The sequence below is a fragment of the Apodemus sylvaticus genome, chromosome 18, assembly GCF_947179515.1.
Source record: "Apodemus sylvaticus chromosome 18, mApoSyl1.1, whole genome shotgun sequence".
Taxonomy (NCBI): Eukaryota; Metazoa; Chordata; class Mammalia; order Rodentia; family Muridae; genus Apodemus; species Apodemus sylvaticus.
In genome coordinates, this window is record NC_067489.1 from 38,102,383 (window position 1) to 38,122,710 (window position 20,328).

General features: G+C 43.4%; 1 protein-coding gene across 2 annotated transcripts in view; it reads right to left on the reverse strand.

The window, feature by feature from the left end:
- Positions 1 to 20,328, reverse strand: part of Mtmr7 (myotubularin related protein 7) — a 75,122-nt gene that overhangs the window by 9,720 nt on the left and 45,074 nt on the right. For both annotated transcript variants that reach the window (XM_052162802.1, XM_052162803.1), the window contains exons 7-8: positions 16,501 to 16,633; positions 985 to 1,094 (exon numbers count right to left, since the gene is read on the reverse strand). In XM_052162802.1, the coding sequence (XP_052018762.1) occupies positions 985 to 1,094; positions 16,501 to 16,633 (243 nt within the window). The remainder of the gene's footprint in view (positions 1 to 984; positions 1,095 to 16,500; positions 16,634 to 20,328) is intronic.

Genomic DNA, 20,328 nt, shown 5'->3' on the forward strand with positions numbered 1-20,328 from the left:
TTCAAATCACTACAAGTTAACAAATGTACTAAATGCAACACACCTTCATGACCTGTCCCCAGCTCACCTGCAACACAAATTAAGTCTTACTGAAATTCTGGGGTTTCTACAGGCATTTTCTAAAAAAGGAAATGTACATAAATTCTAGTTTATCAAATTTTGAAGTTACAGATAAAAAGAAAAGGGCCAAGTAATATGTTCAGAGGAAGAGGAAGAAAAAGGTAGACTATGTCAGGAACTGTATGAAAGAATTACTATCTGTTCTCATCTTCAGCTATCTTGCACTAGGAAATGCAGTGATTATATAGCATTTATCAGTAACTGAAATTATACTCTTGTTTCTCTCTCTCTCTGTGTGTGTGTGTGTGTGTGTGTGTGTGTGTGTGACTTGTGTAAGAGGTGACTTCATACTTCTTACTACTGTATCCACAGCACAATGCCAAGCATTAAACAAATGGCATCCCCATCACAAAGACATGATTCTCTTTGGGCAGAAATCTAAGAGGAATTTATCTATATAAAACCTCCAATATCATAATAGAATTACTAAACACTTTATATTAAAACATTTTATATTAAAAACAAAACAGTTTACATTTAAGTTCTAGCAAGGTCCTTCCAATGGTAGAATGGAATCTGTTAGCTTTTGCTTAAGTCATGACTGAAAAGCAGGATCTACTAAATATAGGCTAATCCCCTATCACTGAGGTGACTCCCACGGAGTTGTACAGGCTCCTATAGAAAATTCTTTATCTAGGCTTAAATCTGATGAGAGAATATTCTGGAAATATTTTAGCATTTCACCACTGTGTTAACACATAGTTATCTGCCCACTGCACTCCCCCAAAATCACTTTCACCACATGAGATCAGCAAAGCCTGCTACCCATGTGTGTATACAGGAGAGCCAACGGGAAGAGGACAGTTATGAGGTTATACAGCCTCATGCCTAACCCCTTAGCTTTTCTTCTATGCCTTGACAAACCTTTGCAATGAAGATCCCTGCATCCATGATGGCTTTGATGTGCCTTAGCCAGCCTGAGTTCTCCAGCCCCCACAGGAAATCACTCATAGAGGGAGATTTAAGTTCACACACTGTAAGAAAAACCATGTTACAAACATGAAATTAAGGCAATCTCTCATTCTACATGACCATATTTTAGAGTGATTTATTAGCTTTGGTAGATACACTCTAGCTAGTCAATAATTATTGAGGTTTGTAAAATCAGACTCTATTGAATCACTTAAGGGTTTAATTTTTTTTTCTCTGATCATGAGACACACTGAATCTATTATAAGAATCCTAATAGTAATGAAAATCATTGACTGTTGCCATTGCAGAAGTTCAGCCCAGACTATCCACTTACCTTTCTGGTGAATATATCACAATTGTGCAGCTAAGGAGCACTTGCCTAGAATACTGGGGGGAGTGGGGTGTGGGGGGGGGGAGGAGATCATCACAATGCTGACTCTAGCAACTAACCAGTCAGAATGGCTCACCACCACAGTGCTGTACACTGGGACTGTTATAAGAACTCAAGTGGAATAGTCCTAAAAGTATTCCCTACATGGAAAGGATACAGCTCCGTTGCCAGCGGCCTAGGCAGCAGTGTAACTTGGGTAGACTGAGCTCCATACCTTTGCCCCCAGTGCGGTGCATCAGGCCCTTGGACTAAAAGAAAAGCTAGGATCCCAACGATATCTGTATACATCCAAAGCAGGCATATAGGCCCTTCTAAAGCATTATCAACAAGAAACGGGGATGTCAAGAACTCATCTTGTATTTAACACAAGACACCAAAAGCCCAAGAGCTGATATTCTATGCATCTCCAGCACAGCATTTCAAACCTTATGAGTATCCACGGGTAGGAAAAGCTCTGAGTCTTATAGATAAAAACAGGAAAATTAAATAGTCATCTGTGGTTTTATCTGAGCCTAAGTATATTCTATGATGCTCTCATCCATGCAATGAACATACAAAAGCCTCCTCCAACCATCAGCGAGCGCTGTGTAATCTGACAGTTGCTAGGCACCCCCTTGAGCCTCAGATTCTTCAGTCTTTTTTTTTTTTTTGGAGATAATTTAATTAATTACATCACTTCCTTCCCTTTCCTCCCTCTAAACGTCTCCCCATTCCCCTTCAAATTTATGGCCTATTTTCTCACTTACTGTTACTGTGAGCGTATGTTTTTAGGGCTGAGTGTTTAGTACTGAATAACCAACCAATGTGTATGCTTTTCTTGGGGTGGAGGTGGGGTGGAGATGCCCTCTCCTAATCCCAGCTGCTCTCAGCTGTCTAAAGTTCTTGGTGTCCAGTTGAGGCCCTGTGGACTTTTCCTCGCCAGTCTGGCAGGGTCACTGGTGCATTCCTCAGCTCACGTTTTGGCGGTCATGCTGGTAAGCCCTCATAGGTTAGCTTCTGATGTTCTAGATGACATGTCTCACAGCAAACTCCCTGATCCTCTGGCTCTTAAGATCTTTCTGCCCCATCTTCTGCAATGGCCCTGAGCCTTAGGTGTATGAGTGTTAAAACAGAGATGTACTTTCAAAGTTGAACTCCCACATTCAACTTTAGGTCTTTGGAAGTACTGTGACACATGAAAATTGTTAATGACAACATTTAATTCAGCAGTTGCCTCCTGCCATGTATCAGATAACAATTTATAACAATCAGATAACAGAATTTCACTGACTACCTCTAAAAGAGCCACACAGAAAAACCATGAGCATTTAAACTCTTAATCACACAGAAATAATGATGAAAGAAATAACACGCAGATTCCCAACACAAATATGAATTAAGCTGTTTTACTGGAGCTCAAGGAGATGGGTCAATCAGGAAAGTCCTTGCCTCCCAAGCCTATGGACCTGAGTTCAGATCACTAACATCCAAATTAAGACCTGGGCATGTTGGTGCATATCTGAAACTGGTACTCAAAAGAGAGGGAAGAGACAGGAGGATTCCTGGAACTTACTAGCCAGCTACTCTAACTAACTGGTAAGCCTGGGTTCAGTGAGAGACCCTGTCTTAAAAATTAACTTGAGTGCTAGAGAGACAGCCAATGTTGACGTCCGAGCGCCAACCATGTACACACATGTGCATACAGATAGATCGTGCACATACACACTAGATACACATTACATACACACGCACAAGCACACATGCATGCACCACACACACACAAGAATAAATAATGGCTCATCAGGACACAAGCATTGTGCAGACAGTAAAGCTACTCTGTATAAACATAAACACAAGCATGAAACATGTAGACAAATATGCAGAGTGTACACAAGAATAACCTATTGGAAACTTTGGGCTTTAAGTGATAATATTGTGTCAGCTTAAGTACAGATTGTAACCAATGTGTGTCTTCAGTTAGAGATGTGTCAGTGAAGGTGCAAAGATTGTAACAAATGTGCCACTGTGGTAAGGAACTTTCTAAAAAGGGTGGTATTCAGGCTGGGAGGTTACACGTGTGGGGGTGCTAAGTATGTGGGCAAGATACCCAGGTGGAGAAGTTTATACATATGAGAGGGCCAGCATGTTGAAGTCTATGCTCGTGGTGGCTAGACAGAAATCTCGATCTACAGCGTAGTTTTGCTGTAAACCTACAAATGCTCAATAAAACAAAACAAACAAAAGTAATCACTAACAACAACCTTAAAAAATGATGACCAGGCACCTCCATGGCCCTTCATGTGAGCCCTTCCCTGTCCTCCAGCACTTCAGACAGTAAAGCCCCCTAATTTAACCGCTGACAGTTGGTCATTCATCTTCCAGCATCAAATACATGGGCAATGCATGGCGTAAACCACACAAAGACTTGAATGACTGGAAACACCCCAGAGAATAAACTAGAAAGGAACTCTAGCCTGAGTTATTATGTCAGCCCTGAATGACACTCCAGATAATAAAGGAAATGCACATGCTGGGTAAGGAGCAATGAGGACAGAGTAGCAGGGACTGCGAGAAGTGGAAGGAAAGGGAAACATGCACACACAAACACAGACACACACACACACACACACACACACACACAGTACTCCCAACAGACCCTGTGTAAAGAAGGAGGGACCTCAGAAACCAAGTCATCATAGCTAAGATTAAGATTACAGGAAGAAAAGAAAGTCTCGGGAAGAACAATGAACGAAGGGATGGCAGAAATAAAACTTTGTTTTCTTAGAAACACAAAATTGCGCAGGATTTTAAAAACCTTTCTACAAGAATTTTATTAAAAGTCAAAATTTTGGGGCCTTTTAAACTTCTTCCATCTCTAGGCCTCCACTGTAGAAACAGCTCAAGTTGTAACAGCCTTCACCTCCTGTACCTAGCACTTCCTCTGCCTTAGTCTGCAGGCTTGTATTTTAAACCCTACTTTAACAAGGGCTCTTAAATGCTTCAACCTCCCTTATCACCCACCAACCAAAGGTAGAGGGGGAAGAAAGGTTAATAGGACAAGAGGGACAGAGGGACGTGGATCTGCTCAAAACTAGTTCTTTCCGGGCTGGGGGAATTGAAATACGAATTAGCAATGGCAGTCCAGTCTATGAATCAGTAGCACCTGCTTGATCCAGAAGAAATCAAGAGGCTCCGCAGGAGGTCACGGAAGTCACAAGAAGCCTCTGCAGTGCCAGAGCAGCGTCCACTGTTGGGTTGGTTATGCTTACAGCTTTCCAAACATTGTGTATCCTTTCAAGCATCTGTTTCAGCAATATACCACATGCCCTTTCAAAATTTAAGTCTAACTCTCTAACTGTCACCAAGTAACTGAGGCAGGATACTCTGTAACGGAGAGTTATTTTGGCTGGAAAGTCTGAGCTAGGCATAGGACTGGCATCTGGTATGGCCCTGCTAGCAAGTTAGAGTAGGAGACAGCAAATGCATCTGCATAGTACCTGGTCTCACCTCCTTCCCATAAAGCTAACATCACTGAGGTTCAATCTGAAGACCTTACCCAGTCCTTATCACCACTGAAAGTCCTCCATTCTGTAAAATTAGCTTCCCACCCTCCTCTTTCTCTAAATTTCAAATGAGTCTATATAGCATGCTGAAATAATAAACCAACAAGCAGCACATAAGTAGTAAAATATCAGACATATCATTCAGCAGGAACCACTGGGGAAGCCCCCTCCCCCCTCAGATATGTTGGCTGGAAGCCAGGACCAACAAGACGCCCAGGCAGGATGTCTGCACGGCCCGCACTCTCCTCACAGCAAGGACTCACAGCAAGGACTGAAGCTTCTGTAAGCAGGAGCCCTTGGGAGGAGACACTCAAAGAGTAGCACTCTGTTTTCTTTTTTAAATTAAATTTCTTTTTTAAATTACTTTTTTTTTTTAGCTTTACTGGAATAATTCAGCTACATTCAATTCATTCACTTAATGTATTCAACAGGTTTTTCGCAGGCTTCATGCAATCTGAACCTCAGATCAGTTCCAGGAACACTGACATCACCCCAAACGCCCATCCTTGCGTGGTAGCCAACCCAGTTCTATGTCCCGAAGCCTTTTGTGAGTATATACTTTTTGCCTTCTTTTTTCTACTTAGGAGTTGAATCTCTGGATCACAGGATAAATCTATTTCTAACTAGAGGAGCTGCAAAAGAAAAACTTTACCCCATCGGCACTACAGCATTCTGCGCTCTCAGCAGCAGCGAAGCAGGCTGCCTCCTCTGCCTCCTTCCCAGAAAGCTAGTTAGTTCATCTGGGCCTCTCTTCTGGATGGAAAACCCTACCTCACTATGTGTGGTTGTGATTCTTCTCCCACGTAAAATTACACCTAAATTTAAGCAAATATCTGCTCAATTTATTTATAATTGCAAGTGTCTTCAACTGGAATTATTTCACATTAGCTTAATCTGAGCTTTGTGTTTTATGTGAACTAAACTGTCAGGTACTCTTGAGTTCAAATCTCACTTCTTCCCTGCCCAACTCTGCAGCCAGGAGCTTGGCCGTTTTAAATATAAAAAAAAAGAAGGAAAGTGTATTTCCTCAAGCTGAGGTAAGCCTGTGGTATGCTGACACAGAGGATGCTCTAAGAAGTCAAAACACAGTCATCACTGACAGAAAGAATTCATAAACAAGCGTTCTAAGGAGCGAACCTTCAGCCTTTGCCACTGCTGCGTAGCTAGCTGTATCAGTAGGCTTTACAGAAACAAACTGTTGGTACCAGGTCCTCCAAAACCTGTGGCATCACTTGGGTGACAACGTGACCTACACACCTGTTGCCCAGACAACGGCCACCATATTCCCAGAATCCATTGGGCTCACCTTTACCTGTGACCACTACACCATCCATATATAAGGGGAACGTCCCGCCCCCCCCCCTTTCTTTCCCCCACTACCTTTGTCCTTTCCCCTCTCAATAAACCTCATGTGGAACTGTTTGGCCTGGTATGGTCTTTCTGGAGCGATGCCAACACTAATAACTATAGTAAAACTGAAATGCCAGATGCTTTTCTCAGTACCTTAAAGAGTCTTCCCACCCTAACTATGCAGAAGGCACCAGTAGTGGTCTCCTGTGTTGAGTGTGGAAAGCAATGCAAAGAAGGGTGAACCTGGCCTATGCTATCGGTTCAGATGGCACGAGAGGCTGGATAGCCTGCCTCAGATTACATGGTCTTCATTGTTGCTTCAATCTCAGATCTCTTTCATAATTCAAACGAGAGCCAGCAGAAGTTCTGCAGATCACATGTCTTAAGCCCTCCCTGCCTTGAGGTTCTCATCGCCACTTTTCCCACCAATCTACCACCAATGCCTGACACATTGATCAATGGAATGGAATTGAAGATCCATTTATAAGCACACACTCTTATTGCCCCCTAATTTTGACACAGAGGCAAGCAATACCCATGGGAGAAAAGGCATCGTCAACAAATGGTGCAGGTCAAACTGAATAGCTACTCACAGAAGAACGAACCTACATCCTTATCACTCACCCTGCACAAACCAAACTGAAATGACGCAGATACTTCAATATAATATCTAAGATATCTAGATTCTGTTAGAGGAGAAAGCTGGGAATAAGCTTCAACTTATAGACATAAAAAAGAATTTCTGACCAAGGCCCAAGTAGTACAGAACTGATAAATGAGACTATGAAACTAAAATACTGCTGAACAGAAGGGAACATCATCATTCAAGTAAAGAAGCTTATAGAACAGGGGGAAAACGGGCTGGAGAGAGGGCTCAGTGGCTAAGAGCACTGGCTGTTCTTCCAATGGTCCTGAGTTCAAATCCCAGCAACCACATGGTGGCTCACAACCATCTGTAATGGGATCTGATGCCCTCTTCTGGTGTTTCTGAAGACAGCGACAGTGTACTCACATACATAAAATAAATGATTCTTTAAAAAAAAAAAAAACTTTGCATCTATACATCTGGCAAAGGGTTAATATATCCCTCAACCTTCATTAGACACTTTTCTATGTAATAGATGGCAATTAACATTTGACCAATATCCAGAATATAAGATAGCATTCAGGGCATGCTCAGCCCTGAATGACTGAATGAGATATCTATAACACACACACACACACACACACACACACACGCACACACACGCACACAAACACCCATGTGCTCGCACAGTCACACACACACACACACACACACACACACACAAAGATCAGGGATCATCACAGAGGAGAAAAGACCACAAGGAGCAACAGCAGCGGATGACTAGAGCAGTACTGATTTCTGCACCAACAGGGCAGCAGCACACATGAACCCACAGCATGCACAAGACATGCTCAAGCTGACAAAACCCCAGCACAGACGAGGAAGGTGGCCACAAAGCCCCACATCCAGGCAAGGAGCTATGGCCGTTAATTACTGCTGGGGGAGCAAGAGGTAGGGCCAGCTTTCTTCAAGGGTGTGGTCTGTGACAGGCCAGTAGATAGCTTACACCTATGCATATACTGCCACCACTAAGGGGACACACTGGCTTTACCATAAAAAAGGAAGCGATATTGGGAGGGAATATGTGGTGGTGACAAAGCAGAAACCAGAGAAGAGGGACTGAGTGGGTGATGGTCTTGATTCAAACATTCTATATGTATGCAGGAAGTTCTCAAACAGTAAAAAATAACCCACCCCTTTCATATCTTTAGAATCTAACCACCAGATAGCTTAAAATTACACATACTACTCACAGCTCTGACACGCATATCTCTATGGACAGGGGTGATTTAGGGTGCTTGGAGGCTTACTTTGACATACACACCTTTAAAATAAACTGTAAAAGCCAATTACATGAGTAAATTGTAAAAGCATGCATTCCCTCAACACTAGGTCACTAATCTCGATGCAGCTTAAGGTATGGAAAGCAGAGATTTTCCTCTTGCACAGTGGGGAAGAGTCACTCAGAAAGGAAGGGAACACGGCATAGACAAGTCAGTGCTCTAATGACTCCCAGAAAGCAATGCAGCCACAGTGCCCCTCGGGAAGTTTCCCTGAGATCAGAGAAGAATATCACTAGTAAACAGTAGAAGCTGATGCCAAGGCCAAATGCCAGCCCCTACTTGCCACCAAGAAAAGCTTGGCCTGGCATATGCAACAGGCCCTCCATGTGGCAGGCTCACCTCTGTCTGTTCATACTGCCCAAGTACACACCCACCAGGAAGTGCAGTGAGTTGTAGCACCCTCTGACAGTTTATAATACTCCCTGGGTGCCTGCTGCTTACAAACTCCAACCTCAGGCCCTGACCCAAAATTTTCAACTTAATCCGGAAATACACACATTCCGAGGAGAGGCGATCAGATTCAGCTGATTCCATTAAGTCTTCTATAGAAAACACTGTCTTGATGTTATTTCAGTGAAGAGGCCCACACTTGGGTGGATATTGCAGGGTCTGTGGGTTGGTTAGCATACATATTTATTTCAGAAAAATCTAGCAGGCCTAAGGGATATCTGGGCATTTGAAATGTGTAACCCAGCCTAGGACAAAGGCTGTTTACTCTCTCTTCCCACAGGGGGCAGAAATGACAGAAAGTTTAAAGCTCAAGTCTCCAGGCTCTGCAAGTAACCAGGAGATGGTCTGGCTGACCGTGAGGGGAGAGACAACTGAGGAAGGTGAGAGAGTACACCAGCGCCTGTCACAGGAGGGATGGGGCTTCTGGTTCCTGCCATGTCAGCAAATTTCCTCCAGCTCTTGGGTAACAACTCTGCTTTCAGGAACACCAAAATTGCACATGCTTGGGAAATTAATCCTCCCCCTGCCCTCCCCCCCCTTACCCTCCTACCCCCACCCCACCCTGCCCTTCAGGCAAGGTGACAGCTGAGAGAATGTTTTCCCCTAATGGCCAGTGGCCACTCAAAGCAAATAGCTCTGTGGATGATTAACACACAGGACAGATGGGGCTACACTTGAAACTGAGACAATTAGTGCCCAGGCTTTTAAATAGATAACTGTTGTGTTTGTTTGGATAAACTCGGGATAAGGGAGAAATACTGATTTGTTCATTCTGGTTGCCAAACCAGAACCAATATTTACAAACCATTTCGCTGAACGAAGTTCATGTCAGCTGACATCAGAAGCATATGCCACAGACTGCAGAGACACGAACTTGCCAGCCTGGAGCCGGATGCGAGGTCTCATGATACTGTTTTATATAACAGGGCAATTCTACTGTATAAGTGCACAAAAAAATTAAAAGCCAATATAAGGCGCACTTTAGAACTCAACAAATATGAAAGTCACTCAGAAGAAAAGGAGGCTCGCCTGGTCTTCCCCGCACACTTCCTCCTGTGCAAATGTTTCGCAGGGTGGGGAGGACACAGAGGGGTGTTGCTAGGCTTGCCTTCCCTCACAGGCCAGACCAGCTAGTGTACGCTGCCTGGATGGTGGCTCAGTGTCTGAGAGATCTCAGGGGTCTGGGACAATTGAGACTGCTGGCTTCCTATGGGGTCACTCTCCTCCTCAGCTTCTTCCAGCCTTTCCCTAATTCAACCACAGGGGTCTCCAACTTCAGTCCAAAGGTTGGGTGTAAGTATCTGCATCTGTCTCGGTCAGCTGCTTGTTGGGCCTCTCAGAGGACAGCCATGCCAGGCTCCTGTCTTTAAGCACGGCAGCGCATCAGTTTTGGTCCCTGCAGTTCTTTTAGACAGGAACTAGACTCTACAAGTTCCCTCTTCCTACTGCTGGGCATTTCATCTAAAAAAAAAAAAATTAAAATTAAAAGAGGGGGGTGCATGGGATCAGTCTTACCTAAGGCAGCAGTGCGCATGCTCTTTCTCTGCTAACCATCTTGAAGCACACCCAAAGTACTACTGATGTTGGCACTTTTTGCAGTCAAGCATCTGAGGCCATTTGGACAGCCCTCAAATGACTAGCACAATAACACCCTCCCTTTATTGGGCAGCATATGAAGTGGTACCACTCAAAAAGAACGTGAGTGGAGTCTGCAGAAGGGAGACGCTTAGGTAAGTCAGCTCTGTCATCTCACTCTTTTTCTAAGACTCAGATAAACTTCTGAGTTGTATTTAACATAATAATGTCAACAACACACCCCTCAGCCTTGCCAGCCACACAGACCAACTTCACCAGCTGGAGAGATTCTCCATGGAACACCAACAAGATCAAAGACAATTCTTCAAAACATTTCTACTTTTATTGACGATAATATTTTCTGCAATCTCTAAACAATACTACCGTTTTTTGAATAACCTGGTTTTCTTTATAGTAATATAGTATCACATGACATTAAACATCACATGCAGTTAAACCTAAGTTCTGTGCATCTGTATTGGCACTGCCTGAGCCAGTAACACAGGAAACAGTGCACATCCATGTGTATGTCCAGCCTTGCCCAGTACATGTATACATCCGGAGACCAAAGAGACACGTGCATATGCAGATGCACGACCTCACAAATGTGTTCCAGAGTACTAGACATTCACCTGAAGAACACCAGGCGGCAGGGTCACATGACGGATGCCTGGTGGATTTTTTTTACCTTCAGCAGTGAATTTTGTTTACAAAGACAGGTTCACAGATTTATAACATATAATGGCAGTCCACGCTTACACCTAACTCTAGTGCAAACCGAGTCGGCATGAACAGGAACTGATGGTGGGACTGTAAAGATGATAAAGTCTAAATAGGAAACCCTTAAGGCAATTCTTAAGTGGAAACAGAGGTGCTGGGACTAGGATGGGATCATGGTGGAAGAAGGAACGCTGGTGGGGTAGAGCCCAGGAGATGAAGGGGCACAGGATGCAGTCACTCCAACAACAGTCTTATAGAAAACACCCTATCTTGTCAGCTTATAATTCCATATCAGACATGTTCTTTTGTGTTTATTCCTTTTAAGAATGTTCTACTTACCCCAAATCTTGTTGTCACAACACAGTATGAAACTATAAAAGTGGTAGGTACTCTGGGGATGGGAGAATCCTGCTGAAATCCTAAATCCTCACACAACACCACACAGAGAGAAAGCATACTTCTATCCACTGCGTTCCCAAGTCAGGAAACGATAACCAGGAAAGCCTGCAGGATAGACCACGGCTCAGAAGAAAACTATTTTAAAATGTCTGAAATTGCTGTTTCTGCGTGAAGTCACTCATACTGTAGAAAGAGGCTTAAGGGTCACTGTGTCATGTACAGTAGCCCAGCCAGGAATAATCCAGCTGAAAATATGGATTTCCCACATGGAAATTATGGCACAGAGCTAAACTCTGAAAAACAACGTTTAAAAACAACATCAAGATAGATCATGACCTCTAAGTCACCTGATTTTCTGGCTTGAGAACTAGGAATTAACAAGGATTATGGTGATTTAATAAGAAGTACTTTGTTCAAATATTCCTCTATTACATGATTCTGACAGATCCGGAATCCTGAACAGAGAAATTTGCACAATGAAAACTACACACACACACACACACACACACACACACACACACACACACACACCCTTACATATGAGGACAGTTTCCCCTGAACCTAAAACTCTCTGATCAAACCAGTCCAGCTACCCAGACTTTAAAAAGCAATAAGCTTTTGAAAACTGGCACTGAAGCTGTAATACAGTAGATTCCTGAGCTGGAGAGGAAACATTTGCATTTGGCTTGAAGAAGCAAATTACCACGACACTAGTTTATGATAAGACCACACAGGAAACTGTGGCAGGCACAGGACTAGAAAGTGGCTCTAGCTAACCAAATGTGGGACCCTTACAAGATCCTTAAGAAGAGAGAGAACATTCTCAGAATCCTGAAACACAGAAACTCGGAGATAATGAGTATTGCTCTGTGAGTATGTAAACCAGCCGGGGCACACACTCTGTCAATAGGAGGGGAAAGAAGAACCGTTCCCCCCACCCCTTCTCATGCACTAGTTCAGTCATCATTTCTGATTTCTCCCTAGCTTTCTTTATACACAGGACCCACACAGAGTGAGAAGAGGAATGCTGTTCTACAACCTGAATGTTTTTCTTACTTTGCCTACATTTTTATCAAGAATGTAGAACAACTTGTTTAAATTAGTTTACTACTGTTGAACATTTATCTTGTTTCCAAAGTTCTACTATCATAACTGAGCATGGATGTGTTTAAAGCTATATTCTGGATTAGCACATACGTGGAGGAAATCTGGTGTGTATGTGTGGGCGTGTGTGTGTGTGTGTGTGTGTGTGTGTATCACTACGCAAAGTGTACACACCCTGCTAAGCCACATTCAATGCAATGATTTTATCACCTTCTTTATAGTGCTGGTTCTTAAAATGAGAAATGATTCTTTGAAATTTATCAGAGCAACTTCAAATATTTTTATGACTTCTTCAATTTAGTTTTATCTTAACTGTCTGACCTAAGTCACCCACTCTTTATTTACATAGCACAGATGCCATGCATTAGAGAACACTGCTGTGAAAATCAAATACAATCACTTAAGTGAAAGTACTTGCATGACTTTAATCCCAGCACTCAGGAGACAGAAGGTAAGGATCTCTAGTTTAAGACCAACCTGGGCTACATAGCAGGACCCCATTTCTCCTATCTTTCCCCCTCCCTTTTCTCTGTACTGCTACTCCCCTACAATGCTGGTTCAAGCCTTTCCAGGATTAGGGCCCTCTTCTTCCTTCTTCATGGGAATCATTTGATATGCTAATTGTATCTTCAGTATTCAGAGCTTCAGGGCTAATTAATATCCACTTATCAATGATTGCATTCCATGTGTATTCATTTGTGATTGGGTTACCTCGCTTAGGATGATATTTTCCAGTTCCATCCATTTGCCTAAAAAATTCATGAATTCATTGTTTTTAATTGCTGAGTAGTATTCCATTGTGTATATATACCACATTTTTTGTATCCATTCCTCCATTGAGGGACATCTGGGTTCTTTCCAGCTTCTGGCTATTATAAATAAGGCTGCTATGAACATAATGGATGGAGAGAAGAGGACTTATGGGACATATTGGGGCGGGGGGGGGATTGGGAAAGGGGAAAGCTTTTAGAATGTAAACAAGAATATAGAAAATAAATTAAAAAAAATTAAAAAGGAATGGAAGAAGGGAAGGAAGGAGGAAGGGAGGAAAGAGGGAGGGATGGAGGGAGGGGAGGGAGAGGAGAGTGGGCAGGAAGGAGGGAGATGGGAGAAACTATAGGCAGCACACAAAAGGCAGCATAGCAGTCATAGAAAGACAAACTGCCCCTGCCATGTCTGCAGAAAGCCCTTGTCTGAGGATAAACTACACAAAGGGGTGCAGGCTGTGTGCAAACGTGGCCTTAAACACGCCCATGTGCCTTATGTGCTGTTCCTCGCACAAAAGGCAGAAGGCCTTTTCCACAAATACCAAGGAGGCATTCAAGACAGGCTCCACTGCTGAAGAGAGCTGCCTCAAAGAGCCCATTCTAGAAAACTCCATCCGCCATTCTCACAGGGAAGTCAGAGCTCCTTTATTCTCTGAGAAGGCAGCTGTCTCTGGGAGAGGAGGGGGAGCTACTGGAAAAAGCAATTAAATCATTACAAAATTGTCCTGTGGACCAGAAACATGCCTTTCTTCTTGGTAGGTGACATACAACCTGGAAGTTAGAGTTTAAGTTGATGTATATTATCCTCAGGAAATGGACCTACAGAGGGTATGAACTTACTCCTAAATTTCTGTTTCTAATGAAATATCCTGGGGTTTCTATCACAGACAGAACTTCCCGTACACGATGAGCAGAACACAAATAATTGTACTTTCCATTCCATCATCTCCTCTGGTAATATCCCAAACCATGCTTTAGCAACTTTGAAGAGAGTAAGAGCCATGGGGGACGCCTTACTGTGAGCATCTCTTCACCAGCTGAGCCTCCACCAGGGGCTTGCAATTTATTCAGACTGTTTACAGGTAGCCAAACATTGGTCAAGACCCTGAGCGGCATCCAGAAAGCTATCCCTGCTATGAGGGATTATCCCTGCCAGAGGGTTATCCCTGCTATGACAACACCACCAGAGGGTTATGCAGCAGTACCATGAACCCTGGGAAACAGAGCTGCCCTCCTGAAATCAGTCAGTTTACTTGTCCTTTAGAAAAAGCAGTGAGACAGACCAGAGGACAAGGGTTGAAAAACCAAATACAACATAATTTAGACGCCAAAGGCTATGTTAATTTAGATGCCAAAGTCTATGTTAAAAATATTACTAGGAACAACTTTCTGTACAGAAGAAAGGGAAGGATCTAGAAAACTGTCTTATGAACGTGCTGAATGCAAATTAAAAAGTGTGTCAATGTGCTGTTTTCCCAATGACTGTTTCAACAGTGCGCTCTTCTTACAGTAAAGTCTTCTCAACAACAGAGCTGGACTAGCCCACTTTTCTTCTACAGGAAGTGCACTATTTAGAGCAAGGACAAAATGAAAGTCTCTAGATGCTTAAGAAACTCAAATACACCTAGATTGTTAGAACTTTGACCTAAGAGACAAGAAAACTGCTTCAAAAGAGGATGAACATAGGGCTGGAAGCTACATTTTGTTATTGTTATTGTTGTTGTCTTAGATGCAGGAATTGGCTTCTTCTGATGAGTTAAATGCTCATTTATCTATCCCAGTGCTGAGAAGTTATCCCGAGGCCTTTACATACTAAGCTAGACTCACAGCCTTTAATCAAATTTTAAAGTGTTGCAGTCAGTGGCACCACAGCTGCATGGTGTAGAAAACAAACAAACAAACAAACCAACAGGGTAAGTTTTCATTGAATCCTCTCATTTCCCTGCAGGCGCAGTCCTAAAGAAACAACTGACGTGTTCAAGTCCCACTGTGACTAACGTCAACTGGGGGGATGCAGGAGAGAGACTGGGTCTCTCTGTGACACTCCCCAGGCCCCTTCCGGTTCTTGCCACAGTGCTACCCTGACAGAACAGAGCACTGTTAAGTGACTGAGGGCAGAGATGCATCCCCCGAAGCAGTTCAGCTCCTTCCTTGTCCGGCTCCATCCCAGGTGCCTCAGATGCTAGAGAGACAACCACCTGCCCTAGATTCCGCCCCGCCCTGCCCCACCCCTGCACATTCAGCTCCAGGGCATTCTAGTGTTCACAGGCAGGGCGGAGTGCTCGGTGGCCTCAGCAGCTTCCTCTTCCACAGTGGCCTTCAGAGGCAGCAGGAGCCCTCATGGGACTTCAGGGTCAGGTAAGCAGTAACGAAGCAAGTTTTGCATGCAAAGTGTACTTTCTGCTAATGAATGCACACACACAAAAGTAATTTCTCCATAACATATGAGCCGTCCTCTCCTCTCCACGTGAATCTGTAAGTCCTTATGTGTCCTCACAGTGCATGTGTGCTCCGGCGGTTCTCTCTCTCTCTCTCTCTCTCCATCCATCCATCCATCCATCTATCTATCTATCTATCTCAGCAGTTCCTAGTATTTAAACATGAGAATCTAGACCACACTTTACCTATCTATCTATCTATCTATCTATCTATCTATGGATCTATGGATCTATATATTATGTATGTATATATGTATCTATCTATCATCTGTCTATCATCTATTTATTTTACCTATTATCTATCTATCTATCATCTTTGTATCTATCAGTCAGTCAGCAATGTAGGGGCAGTTTCCTATGTGGAACCTGATTTCCACATAGGAACACTGAATTATTGCTTCAAAGGAAGGATTGCTTTCTTTCCAGATGTCTTTCAATAAAAGAAAGCTAAGGAAGGAAGGAAGGGAAGGAGGGAGGGAGGGAGGGAGGGAGGGAGGGAGGGAGGCTTCTTCTCTCCGTGCTTTTACCTAGGATATTAAAAGTGCCAGTGGCCAGTGTAGAGGCCTGGTGCTCACTGCCAAAGGTTAAAGCAGTCGATTACACTAGGACGACACAGGAGGCTGTGAGCATGCTCAGAGAGCGCTGCAACATGATTATTTTCCCATCTGCAACACACTTTCCAGTTACCACACTTGTTTAACAGTATCATTGGAAAAAAATTAAAGCAAAAGACTATCTTATTCCATTTTCGCATCAAAATACTTAACTATTCTTTTAAAGCTGTGCATAACAGAGCGGTTTACCTTCCAGCATTTTCTGAAGACTGTTCCTCATGACATGGATGTTCTCTATCCCGATAAACTGAAACTTGATATTGGAATAATTGTCTTCGTTCTCATAGCCTTTCCCTGCAGCACGATTTGCCATTGCATTAAGCTGCAGTGGTCAGCAAAACAAAAGTCATCAATTACATTCAGGACACAGAACAACCACTCAGGAAAACATTGCAAAGACACGTAGACACGTATGATAGCTTGACCCACCATACCCCTGAACTGCTGGACTGAGCTCTTGGTGCAAGCATGAAGGTCGAGCTTAGGGTCTCGAGCCCTCGTGCTGGCCTGTATAACACTTCCTTAGTGGAAAGCATTCCCTGAGTTCTGGAGATGGCTCTGCCAGTTCGATGGTGATGTTGACTTGATGTGGATACCTGGCAGAGCCAGTTTAACACTACACATTAAAACTTGCTGACTGGCGGGAGATTCCACAGAGACAGCTATCAATAAGTCTCTGTGAGTTAGATCATCTGCCAGAACTGTAACACAGAGAAACAAGTAGGAGTCATTGAGTAAGAAATGTCAGGTAGAAACGGTCCTTCTCATCTGCCCAAGTGAACCTTCAATAGGACCCCTGAAGAGAGAGAGAATGCTGACAGTCAGGATACAGGGTGCTCCTTCCCAGCCAGACACATCCAGATGTCTGCTGGGGGAGCCTCTGTCACTTCCTTAACCATGGATAAGGCCTTGGGATGTCAGTGTAAACTGGTTTCAATGCTAATGAATGCTGAAGAAACTGATTAAGCCGAGACTGCTCTAACCCTGCACAGCACAATCAAACAAACAAGTCATGCCCAGGCTGGAAAAGATTTCTCACGGGGAATGCTCCTATCTTGCAGTATGCTAAGCAGGTTACCATTTATGGAGAACAGTATTTAGTAACCACTATCTTCCTGGGGCCACAAAAGCTAGGGACTAGCCAAATGGGGGCTAGGGAGACGGATCTGCCTTTAAGTATGTAGTACAAGTAGTCCTTCAAGTAGTTAAGTTTACAAAGGTAAGCTAAATTAAAATACTTTGGCCCAGACCTTCTAGTTCTGAAAACCTCATAAAAATAAAGGTCTTAGCATATATAGCTCAAGACAAATATTTTTGTAAATATGAAAGCTGCAAACCCATGAATATCTCATCAGAGTGGTAACTGCATAAACAATGACATAACCATGCTGTGGAATACAACCAGGCACCAAAGACACAGACCCTGATCTATCGCCCCCATTTCTCTCTCACATACCACTTATCTACATGTACATATGTGTAAGCTAAAAAAAGTTCATGCCCACCGCCACCGTTAATAGTTACTGATGTATTTATTACATTCATTGAGAAGAATTAAAGTTACCGCAGACTACACCAATTTGGTAACAACTTCAAAAGGAAAGAGGGAGTGGCGAGCTGTGGGGGAGTACCCTGGACATTACTTCAGACACTCTGCAGCCTTGCAGGTACAAGAAGCACAGGTTAACTCAGGACCACAGATGATGAGACTGAGACAGCCAGGAAGAAAACACAATACCGGAGCTGAGAGCGAGCCCCTGCCTCCGGAGTCCCCACTCCTGCGCCTCAGCTCAACAACCTGACATCTGCGGGGACGTCAGCTCTTCAGGACACTGACCCTGTTCTACACAAGCAAGTCACAGTCCGAAGAACAAAGTCTTTAGTCATAGCCCAAAAAACTTTAATGATATATCTTAAGAATGTTGTATGTTCTAATATTTCAAGGGGCTTTTTTTCTTCCAGAAATTATACATAGATGTTGCTCCCATGGGACTGTGTACTTTTAAAGTCACTGCTTTATATAATTGTTTTCAGGGCAGTTGCAGCTAAATCTCTGTAATGAACTTCATAAAATGCAACAAATCGACAGATCCAACAAGCCTTACCTTACATGAACAACACACTTACTCTGCACCTAAAGTCAAGGTCCAGCCTTCGCATCCACCCCCAACTCTTCTAAACATGTATACCATATAACAAGCAAATACTCTGACTGCTACATCACTATGTATAGAACATGTGCTCACACTTTAAATAATTCAGAAGTTATAATGGGAGAACTGACAGGCAATTTTCCTTAAAAGCAAACAGGAGAAAACCTTTTAAAAGTCAACATGTAATTCACATAACGAGCAGAAGGGGGCGATATTTAATCTATCATACAAATGACCTTTTCAGGAGCTCCTCTTATTTTTTTATGTGGCAAAAGCTGAATTTTCAAAGCAGAAACACAGTTTTAGAAATAATTAACATTCAAAAAGGTACTCCAGACTGAGGCAGACAGACAAACAGACACAGCAAAGCTGCCTGTAGGAGAACTGGGCCAGAGCCTAGCATAGGTGTGAAAAGAGTAGCCAGCCCTTTCCACTCCTCATTTTGATATGACCTACTTATTAACTTACTGTGGCACTCTTATAAATACTAGATTATTTTATTGCCTACAGGCTACAAATGAGCCTGTCAAAATCTCCCCTTCACCATCTAGAGACCTCTTTTGCATATTTAAGAGTACTGGAGTTATATTCAAGTATGAAATCTTGATCCAGGCTAATTTAAAATCTCAACCCATATATGATACAAAATGGTCTCTTTCCCTGTGTACAGGCTACGTGGACTGGTGAGGACTCTCCCCTCCTGAGGTTTCTAAGAGGCTCGCCTGTGGTGTGGAAGGGACCACATCGCTTCTCGGCCTTTTGGCTAAGATCAAGTGTGGTAGAAGGGACCACATGGAAGGAATGCAGTTAGTTTGTTAAGGTCCAAACTAAGCCAAAGGATATTTCTCCATCCTTGCACTGACAAAAAATAGGACCGAAGACTGTCCCCTCACCTGCCACAAAACACAAATGTCTCTCTCTCCCATTCTCCTTCCTCTGCTGATGGCCACCTGCAAACTTTATACATATATGACCAGGAAATAAGATCCCAGGTTCCCACCCTAATCTTCATAGCTGTATCTTGAAGATGTCACCTTCTTGGAACCCAGTGAACAGACATTACCTCATTATCAGAGAAAGAGAGAAATACCCTATGACTTCCTGTTATACAATGAAACAACCACTGGCATTGTGACACTAAGGCCACAACCACAGAGCAGTCCTTGGAGCTGAGGCATGACACAGGGCCAATCACTTCTGAAGCAGGTGACAGTCTCAACCTCGCCCCTGCCTTCGGGACTCCCACTTTTTCCATCACTGGTGGGTACACAGATCACAGTTTAGAGCCTCTCCTTCTCTGGCCTTGACATGACCTTGGCTGGGCCTGAAGCAGGCTCTTCAGCCACGCCTCCAGTTCCACTGGGTGTACGATGGACTGAGGTGAAAACCCTCTAGGGCCTGGAAATGAGGTTCCCCTAGAGGTGTTTTGGTAAACAGAAAAAACACTGGCTTTGATGTCAAATAAGCTTGTAGTTAAGTGGCTGGGTGATCACAGTGAATTACCTAACCTCTTTAAAGCTAAATCCGTAATCCAGGAAAAGACAAGAAGTCTCCTAATCTGCAAGAGTCTTACAAGGGTGAAGTGTGAATGCGCTGAGAATGCAAGATCAACAGAATCCCAGACTACCTGACAAAAAAAGGTTCAAGTGCGGTGACGCACTCCTAGTTTTAGACCTCCACAAATAGTTTGCCAGTTTCATGTTAATGTGCCAGTCTCTAGCAAGAGCTGTGCCTAAGGAAGTTTTTGGCAGGACGTTCTTGAAGCTATTTCTGCCTCTGCAGCCCATCACTGTTCCATCAGTGCACAGTTCAGAAGCCTTTCATCTGCGTGGGTGGCTTGGGAGGCTCCTGTGTGCACTTAACC